Raw genomic sequence first — 10,593 nt, 5'->3', positions numbered from 1 at the left:
AACTCACAGAAATTTAACATTTTCAGATGCATACTGAAAGTAATAAACATAAAGTAGCGGTATGTGAAATATGTATGTAATGTACATGTATGTGTACATGAAATGTTTTAGCTGATGGAAATTACATATGGCATGCAATATAAATTAATGTGTGTGGCAGAGCGTTTAAATAAAAGTAACAATTTAAATAAATAATAACATGCAAAGTTGACCATTAAGTATTTTGTATTGTGTAACCATATTATAAATACATGAAATACATAAATAGTAGCAGTCAATATCAGATCTCAAACAGATGGCTAAAGGTCTCCAGAGAAACATCAGACAGAAATGTACAAGAATTATGAAGGGCTTTTAACACTGTGTACTATGTTGTGATTTGTGTTAATAGTATTGAAATACTAAGATCGTGAATAAAATTAACAACTTAAAAATTGTTGCCACAAGAAATAACATACACTACACAATCAATTTTATATATATATATATATATATATATATATATATATATATATATATATTATATATTATATATATATATATATATATATTATATATATATATATATATATATATATATATATATATATATATATATATATATACATATATACACACACACACACACACATTAAAAAGTTATAGTTCAATAGGTTCCATAACAATATTTCTTGATATTATCTTGTTATGTATTAATGCATGATTATTAAACAATTAAAACAACTGTAACAAGTAAAATATTAAAACGTAACATCTTTGCTTTTGGCATTGCATTTAAAAGATTTGTAGCTGTACTTTTGTATTTTCATAACTTTACACTTCTTGTCAAAAATAAAAAAACATTGTAGAAGAATATTGTTATTTTTTTTAAACAAACAAGGGTAGTTCAGTGGTAAACCACGTGAGTGCTTACTACGGGCCTAGGCAAAGTTTGCCCACAATTTCCCTGAAATGTGTGTCTAAATAACATGCAAAATCATTAAATAATAAACTATCTTCAATATGATGTAATTCCTGAATGTATGAATGTTCCTGGCCATGCCCACCGAGGATGATGACACTGCTCTGCACACACAGCAACTGCATGTTGCCGCTGAGGGGCAGCACCGAGCACTTGAGTGGAGCCACGACAGGCGGCAGCAACAGGAACTGCAAAACAATCAACTAATTTTCAATGTTCCATTTGGAAAAATTCTTACCCAACACATTGAGAGTATTTCAATAATGAAACCAGTTTTTACCAACTGATTCCCAATGTTTTTGCATAACACATAGTTAAATTCACAGTTTCCTACCTATTTTCACCACACCTGTATATCTAAATGTTTTTAAACAAATATATTTTATATTACTTTTCTTTCTTAAGATATAAACCATTTTGACTAAACAAAAGTAAAATGAAATAAGATCCTGCAATACAATCCTATATCATAGGTAAGTGAACAAAATGAAACTTGAGACAACATAAATATGTTTGCACAATTGTTATGTCCCTCAACACATATTTAGGTTGCAGTCCTCACTCCCGTATACAATCACCATGAACAACGACCGACACGCTGGCCGCCATCATTACAAACTGGCCTCTATTTACACTGCAGGCCTACCAACCTAACTACCCCACATTTCCTATATAACACTTCCCCCCTTAAGATTTCTACACATAGTCTTGCAGCTTCCCCGGTACCATCCTCGCCCTGGTGGATCTCCTGGGCGGTTGTGCGCGTATCAGCTCCATCTGCAGTCCCTCCCATGGTTCTGGCCCCTGGTCACGATGATGTGCAAACCCTCTGAAAGGGCTGCTGCTGTGGTCCGGTGTTGATGCTCCCACTGGTGATGTCCCCGGCAGCTGTTGCTGTTTACCCTTCCGCTCCTTCCAATTCTCTGCCGGTTGCTCCTGTACGGTCAATGGTACCTGTGCCGGCTCCATCGGAATAGGGTTCCGCTGTATGGTCGCTGGGACCTGCGTTGGCTCTGTCAGAGCCATCCCGTCAGTCGGCATGAGCTGACGCAGGGTGGTACTGCCACGATTGGTCGCAGCACAGCCATCAGTACATGTAACTGACACCGCCTGGCTTGATGGATGTGCCACTTTGTTGCTCAGCAATTGGTCCACGTGACGTCTATACACGTTGCCGTTCTTATCTTGGGTTGTGTATGTCACGGGCCCTTGTTTGGATACAATGGTTCCTGGTATCCACTTACGAGTCCCTCTATAGTCACGAAGAAGCACCTGCTGCCCAACTAAAAAAAACCTGCCCCTGTGGTGGTTTGTGACCTCTTGGGTCTCCTCGCCTTGAAAACTTGGTTTGGGGCGTATCTGGTCCAGCACCGTTCTTAATGGTCTCCCCATTAGGAGTTCTGCCGGTGTCTTATGAGATTCTCCCAGTGGTGTTGAGCGCAACGCCAACAACATTCGAGCGACTCGTGTGTGCCAGTCTCCCGCTCCCATTTTCCGCAGTTTATACTTCACCGTCTGCACCATGCGCTCCGCTTGACCGTTTGTGGCTGGATGGAATGGTGGTGTGCGCATTAGTACAACTCCATTCTTCGTTAGGAATTCTTCCATCTCTCGGGACACAAAAGCTGTCCCGTTGTCTGAGACCAGGTACCGGGGAATCCCATGGCAACTGAAGATCTCTCGTAGCGCCTGGATAACTGCACCTGATGACATGTTATGCATTGCCTTCACTTCTGGCCATTTTGAGTGCGCATCCACCACAATGAGGAAAACCTTCCCCTGGAAAGGACCCAGGAAATCCATGTGTAGCCTAACCCATGGCTCACTCTCCGGTGCCCATTTCACCTCCTTCACTTTGGGCGGGTTGGCTCGCTGCTGCTGGCAGATTGCGCACTGACCTACCATTTGCTCGATGTCCCTGTCCATTCCGGGCCACCACATATAACTCCGGGCAACCATCTTAGACTTGACAATTCCGTCATGTGCGGCATGAAGGACCATCAACAGTTCCCTGCGACGCCCCTCTGGAATAACCACCCTATTGCCCCACAAGAGACAGCCCTTGTGAAGGGATAACGCCTCTCTCCTGTTCCAATATGGCCGCAACTCCTCAGAGTCTGCCTTCCTGCCCTGCCAACCTTGGCTTGTGTGCTGCTTTACTTGACGGAGGACAGGGTCCCTGTCGGTCAACTGCGCCAGTGTCTCAGCATCGATTGGTGGCTCTGGCATGGCTTCAAGCATGAGCACATCACCAACAGTTGGTACCTGTATGTTTCCAGTGGCCATGGGTAGCCGGCTGAGGGCATCGGCATGGGGTATCTTGGTTCCCGGCAAATACACTATCTGGAAGTCGAACATCGATAGCCATAAGCTCCATCGTAAGAGGCGTGGTGACAGAATATCTGGTGTTTGCCGCTTGGGGTCCAGCAGTCGTAACAGGGGTTTGTGATCTGTCACGATAGTAAAATGCCGGGCTGTCACATACTGTCGAAATTTGGTCACACCAAACATCACAGCCAGTGCCTCTTTATCGAGCTGGGAGTAATTCCTCTCATGCCGGGTCAGAGTGCGCGATCCAAAGGCCAAGGGCACGTCTTTGCCATCATCGGTAACGTGCGCCAACACTGCACCTACTCCATAATCTGATGCATCACATGTCAGTGTTAAAGGCTTATTTAAGTCATAATGAGTGAGCACCTGATCAGACTTTAATAGGTTCTTCGCTTTGCAGAACGCCTCAGTATGCTCCGACCTCCATACCCACTTCGCTCCTTTGTCCAAGAGACGATGTAAAGGCTCCAGGACTGATGCCTTATTCGGCAGGAATCTTTCGTAAAAATTCAGAAAGCCTAAAAATGCCTGCAGTTCCTTCTTACATGTAGGTACTGGTGCCTCACGGATGGCTTCCACTTTCGCATCTGTAGGGCGCACTCCTACCCGATCGATTCTGTACCCCAAGAATATGACAGACTCTGCCGCAAATACACACTTTGCCTTCTTGAGTCGCAATCCTGCTTTGTCTATTCTCGCCAACACTCCCTGAACTCTGTCCCAGTGTTCCTCCATGTCCTTCCCAGTGACCAAAATGTCATCCAACATGACCACCACACCTGGAATACCTGCTAGCAGGGTTTCCATAAGCCGCTGAAAGATCGCTGGGCACCCGCTTACTCCAAAAGGTAAGCGCCTAACCCGAAACAACCCTTTCATCGTATTAACTGTTAAAATTGCAGCTGTCGCGTCATCCACCGCCACCTGCAGGTATGCATCTGCTAAATCTAGCTTCGTAAAAACTGTCCCTCCCGCCAAACTTGCAAAAGCCTCATTAATGGTTGGTAATGGATAGACATTTGCTCTGCATACTTTATTCACGGTAATTTTATAGTCACCGCAAAGCCTGACCATCCCATTCGCCTTCCGAATGGGTACAATAGGCGTCGCCCAATCTGAAAATTCCACTGGCTCGTATACACCCTGATCAACCAGTCTGTCAATCTCTGCACTCACCATGTCCCGCAATGCGAATGGTACTCCCCGGCTCCTCCGGAAGATTGGCGTTGCTCCAGGTTCCAGCTCCATTGTCACTGGGGGCCCTACGTATTTGCCCAGCTCTACACTGTCGAACACCCGTGCATGGTGTTGCACTGCAGGGGGTACTTCCTGATGTGATATTTGGTAAATGCCTGCTACTTGTATACCCAGTGGTTCTAACCAATTCCTGCCCACCAGACTAGGCCCCTTCCCTTCCGCCACCAACACTGGTAGTCTACATTCACTAGTCTTTGTCTGTACCAATACTTCTAGAGTCCCCCTAACCCCCAACTTTTCCTGCGACCACGTGTGTAGAACCAGGTTTGCATCTGTTAGGGCTGGTCGATCGGGCCACAGTTTCTTGTATGTCTCAAAACTGATGATCGAGAAACTTGCGCCAGTGTCAATTTCCATAGGAAGTCTCTGACCATTCAGCCACACATCTAAAACAATTGGTGGTTCACTCGTACAATTGCTCGCCGACGTCTGAAATACCTTGTAAACTGCTCCATCCTCTTCGTCACTGTCTGGTTGGTTTGTAAGGTTGTAGGTACCGGCAGTGTCACTGGCACTCTTACTAGGCCTGCCCATCTCCTTTCGGTCTCGGGACCCCCCATTCACTCCTGTATTACCTTTCCTCCTCTTGGTGATACACGCCCTTTCCAGGTGCCCTCTTTTAGCGCAAAAATTGCACACTGTCTGGATGTGTCGGCATTGGGTTGGGCTGTGGTCTCCATTGCACCTCCAACACGCACGCCTGTCAGCTGCAAGTTGTTGGTCCACCTGGACTTGACTCCGCTTCTGGTCGTTCTTAACCACCTTTTTGTCGTACCTGATGCGTCCCACTTTCAGCACTGCCCCAGCGTCTGTGCCCTGCTGCACCTGTAGATCGTGGACATTGCGGCCTGTGGCTTCAGCCGCTGTGGCCAACTCAACCGCTTCCTTAAATGTTAAGTTGTCTTTTGTCAAAAGTGTGTGTTGCACCTTTGTGTCCCGCGCACCACACACCACCCGATCCCGCAACATACGATCCAAATCCGCAAAATTGCAGTGTATGCTGAGCCGTCGTAAGTCCGCCACGAATTCCGCCACCGATTCACCGTCGCGCTGGTTCCTATTATGGAATTTGAACGATTCCACGATCTCACTCGGTTTGGGTTCACAGTGTTGCGTGAGTACCGCCAAAATATCCGGAAATGCCACCTCGGATGTTGACTTTGGGGCCACTAATGAGGTCACAAGGTTATAAAGCTCTGCCCCACAAATGGTGAAAAATATAGCCCGTTTTTCATCACTGTCTTTTATTTTGTTCGCCACAAAGTAGTATTCCAATCGTTCCGAATATGTGTGCCACGTGTCACGCCCTGGAACAAATTCACCGAACGCGGGAAACATCGCCATCGCGGTAGTTGTTTACGTTTCCCACACGCACGCCCGGGAAAGAATAATTTTCCTCGTCGCCACTGTTATGTCCCTCAACACATATTTAGGTTGCAGTCCTCACTCCCGTATACAATCACCATGAACAACGACCGACACGCTGGCCGCCATCATTACAAACTGGCCTCTATTTACACTGCAGGCCTACCAACCTAACTACCCCACATTTCCTATATAACAACAATAATACTTTTAACAAAACATTACCTATTTCATCAAGTTATAATACAAAAGAATCAAAATGCAAAAATATAAACAAATGTACCTCTTTACTCAGACATTTGTAGAAGGCTGCATTATTAGAAAGTACATGTAAAATTTCTTCATTTAATTGACATTTGTTTACAAGTTGGAAACAAAATGCCAGGGCCTGTAGGTATGTGAAGGATTAAAGAAACTGCAATGGAATGGCTTAGCAACAAATGAAGATATCATTGAATTATTCATTAGTAGCCATAACACTGAGTGCAAAAATCATAAAATATTCATTCCAGCCAAACAAAACTATTATTAAACGGTACAATCAAGTTCACGAATTTCAAAAACCCACATGAAACAATGTGTGTAAAAATCATTTCAAAACAGCTAATTGAAATGCCGGATGATGAACTCGTTCCTGATGGCCATGGCGCGCCCAGGTCGCAGAGGAACTGGTGGGATTGGCACATCATTGTTGGCCTGTAACAAACCAATCAATATATTAGAATGCAGGCAATAATTGTTTATAGGTAGATTATCATTACTGTAGTGTAAATGGAGCGAATGTCACACCTGTCTACCAACAATTTGATGTTATTCTGAAGAACAGTCTGCATTCAGTGGAAAAACTTACAATTCCACTTTGTTTTTAAATATTTCCTCACATTTACATTTTCTTAAAATCATACTTTCAGAACATACTATTAAACCTTATGTACCTACACAAATATTAGATGAGTTGGTTACATTGGCCATGTCAACAAATCATGAATACAAGTGAACAGTTGGTTAGCTATGTTAGCAATGCTATACATTAGAAAGAATGGAAAGTACTTATAAGGTTTAAGTTCTGTATCACATATCCATGTTTTTCCTTTGATCCTGATGGCAGGATCCTGTATACATTGATCCTCAGATGATTGAAGTTTGCTGTTTTCAATTACTATGTCACTAGGTAATGGACAAAAAAAAAACACTTGTCATGTAACAATTAATTATGATCTATTATATATATATGTGTGTGTGTGTGTGAGTGAGTGTGTGTGTGTATGCATGCATGCATGTATGTATCAACACACACAAATAAGGCATTTCCACAAGACCAGAGACATAATTTGTTTGTATAGCAAAATTCTAGGTTTAATGTCAAGGATCTTTTGACATAGTAATTTAAAACAGCATTATGTACCACATGATGAATTCAGAGCCAAGGAATTAACTTGGTAAGGTGATATGGAATAATTACCATGTAGGTGACCTAACCAATAACACTATTTCCAGGTTATTTACATGTACCTAACCTTGCAAAACAGACCTTTTTCTTAATATCATACACACATCCTTACAACTTCTAAAAGCTATAAAATTCTCAAAGCTACTTAAGGTATCAATTTAATTCGATAATACAAAAATGTCAGGAAATTGACACAATAATTTGAGGATTTTAATTTTACATAATAAAGGGTGGCTTTTAGAATTACCAGATTCAAGGAAATGCTCTTGACAAATTGAAATACATTACAATCAAGCTACCTACATTAAAGAACTATGTGCTAACATGAATATTGTATTAAATATTAAAATAAATACAAACTAGACATATTATTACAATTTATCTCACAGTTCACATTTCATATTAAGGTCTGTCACGAAACATGATTCAACATGACTTAACAATGTTTACCTACGTACCTGTATACTTCTCCCCGAGCACCGCCGGGGCTTTTGATTTTAATGTGGGTGCAGACACTCCTGTATCACCGGGAAAGTGTTAAAATCGTAGCTTGTTCAATCGAAATTCATCGCCAGTGGGAAACCGTATCAGATTTCGTGCATGTTGCGCTAAACCGACAGAGATACGTCTGATCATTCGGGAAACTGTGGACTCGCTACCGTCTGTCACCATCTGTAAATAGTATTTCACATTGCACCGATATGTGCCTATGCAAATCACAAATTAAACACCACATACTGAAGTGCAAAATAGGCTAACCTAGGCAAAGAGTGAGAGATGGTATTATTGTAAACAAAAGGTATTGGTTAGTAACTATGATTTCTACTGCCTATCTGGAAACTGCCTGTTGCGTAAAATCGCAAGGCAATTAGCAACTGCAGGACAGGCGGTAGCGGTAATCCTCGACGACTCCGTGGTTCTTCAAACACTAGCAAAGGCAGAATGTGATGCCGAACAACATCCTTGGTAAAACGATATCGTCGTTTGAACTGCACGTCACTAAACCACTCTCGTGGATTTTCAAAATCCCTCAAATACCGACGTGGATCCCTGGCAACGTTTCTTTCTTCATTTTCTAGAAATACTTCATCAATTAAATCAAGAAATTCCACAACAATTGGTTCTAATAACGCAGCCATCTTGAATTTTTTTCCATATTTCACTCCGAGGGCCCTCGGAGTGCCCTCGGAGTGTGGTTGCGCGTACACTCCAACTATCCTTCGTTTTTACTCGGTTTCATTCGGATATTACTTCGTTTTTACTCCGTTCTCGACTGTGCAATGAAAATGCCTCCACTCAAACTCCACTCGCACTCGGAGAATTCTCGGAACGACTCTGCAAGCCGCCCTTAGTGTTGCCGGGATAAACACATCATATAAGGAAGGAACATCACTAACGAGTTTCAAGTCTGTAGGACATACACTTGAAAACGGGAAATTTTGATTTTAAAGTCCCATTGATTGGACAGTTTCGGTGCATCAAGGCTACACATCAGAAAAACCGGGACGCCAATCTTCAGCTTCATTTTATGGGAAGGCAGGTAATCCATAGGCAAGATGAGACGGATGCACCAAATGGTAGCACGTTACAAATTCAACGCAATGCCATCTATTGATGAAGTTCTGAACTAAACTGTCATTAGCGCGTTAAGTTCTCTAGCAGCCGTGAGCTTCACTAAGCAGATGAGTTTCACCAAGAAGGATAGGAAGTTGCCAGACCTTACTATATGACGTGTGGCAGACACAGAGAAATGATACAAACTCATTGTTTGTGTGTCTTTTACCTACCTTCTATGATTTTCTGTTATAAAACTGAGTTTACCTCATTTTCACTCCCTTATGGATGAAATTTCATAATTATATGTAGTCTATGTCACACTGTAGCCCATAAGCTATCTAAAAATATCATGTCTATCCATTGCTCCATTGCTGCATGAAAGGACAAACAAATAAACACACTTTTGCATTTATAATATTAGTAGAGATAGGGATGTTACTGGCACATCCTGGAAGTTGGTAGAACACGTTTTTGAAGCTTACAAGTTTTAATGGTGTTTGTACATCATCAATTATTTGCACACTTAAAATGCTTGACGCCAATAATGAACATTAAAAAGTAAGTTGAGAGCCATTTTCCATGGCAAAATGGCATTTACCAAATTAGCATTTTTGCTGTGCACTTTGGTAAGAAGGAAATTCCCATTTTCCTGATACTTAATTTTTAAATAGCTGCAATATGAATTTTACATAACAAATGCAAAACATTTTGAAAACCATTGAATAACCCAGAATAAATGGTAATTTTAAAACGTATGTCAATGGGGAAAGACACTATGAAATGTTGTAATTAACACCTATTGTTTTTACCAATTCCGACACCACCACAATAAAATTCAATGAAATACTAAGATCAGTCTAAACATCACACGAAAGATTGGTTTGCTACATATTATAGCTCAACGTACCTTAGCTACAAAACAACTGGACACATGCTGTTCTCACCTAACATTGTGGCCTCATCATACATACCTTGGACCAGCTTATTTTTTTTTGCCTAGGGATGAATATGGGCACAACAGGTACAGTAATTATAGGGTTACAATACAACAGAGCAGTCAGATATTAACACGCAATTTTCGTGTGTATGCGTACATTTGTAGGTCTATTTTCTCTGCAAATTTGTAGAAGAATATAAAATGCTTGAATACGGTATGTTCACATTTACTACCATTCAATACTATTATAGGTTACTTTTAAGTGTTGTAAGGTTGTAACGTAAAATTGGTGCACAACTCACTAGAAAACTACATATAACCTTTGCCATTCCTCCTTTAGAAATATGGCAGTAAGTATCAATTTATCTCACTAAACTGCTTTGGGTCCAGATTTCCCCCCTTGCCAGTATTACCCAAGTCAATTAGTTTAATGTGCACTTTAAATTAAATTTAATATATTGTTACAAAGTCTAGAGATGAGGCTGGCCAGCAGGCTGGTGCGTGATGTAGGTAGCAACAGAGCCTCTATTACTGCTGCAGGGTAATCCAACGAACAGTGGTGTCTCACTGCCCCCTTCCCCTTCCTCAGCGAACCAGAGATTCTCTGCATCTCTCGAGGGTACGACACGTCCCTAGAGACATGAAGTGGCATACATAGAACGCCAATGTTCTCGCAACTTCGATTGTTCAGTTGAGCATCCCGATGACACGACACTTCGAAGGGCTATTAGACCT

At 42.0% G+C, this 10,593-nt stretch overlaps 1 protein-coding gene across 1 annotated transcript; it reads right to left on the bottom strand.

Moving 5' to 3' along the window:
* Nucleotides 1-760: 760 nt before the first annotated feature.
* On the bottom strand, nucleotides 761-9,588 carry LOC134527445 (uncharacterized protein K02A2.6-like). The gene is made up of 3 exons (XM_063360133.1): nucleotides 8,407-9,588; nucleotides 7,823-8,292; nucleotides 761-6,610 (listed from the first exon to the last, which is right to left on the bottom strand). Exon 3 carries the CDS (start codon nucleotides 5,891-5,893, stop codon nucleotides 1,658-1,660), a length of 4,236 nt encoding a protein of 1,411 aa, XP_063216203.1. The 5' UTR covers nucleotides 5,894-6,610; nucleotides 7,823-8,292; nucleotides 8,407-9,588; the 3' UTR covers nucleotides 761-1,657.
* Between the last annotated feature and the right edge of the window lie 1,005 nt (nucleotides 9,589-10,593).

The sequence above is a fragment of the Bacillus rossius genome, chromosome 1 (genome assembly GCF_032445375.1).
Source record: "Bacillus rossius redtenbacheri isolate Brsri chromosome 1, Brsri_v3, whole genome shotgun sequence".
Lineage (NCBI taxonomy): Eukaryota > Metazoa > Arthropoda > Insecta > Phasmatodea > Bacillidae > Bacillus > Bacillus rossius.
Note: the sequence above shows the minus strand (reverse complement) of the source record. Positions and strands in the feature narration are given on the sequence as shown.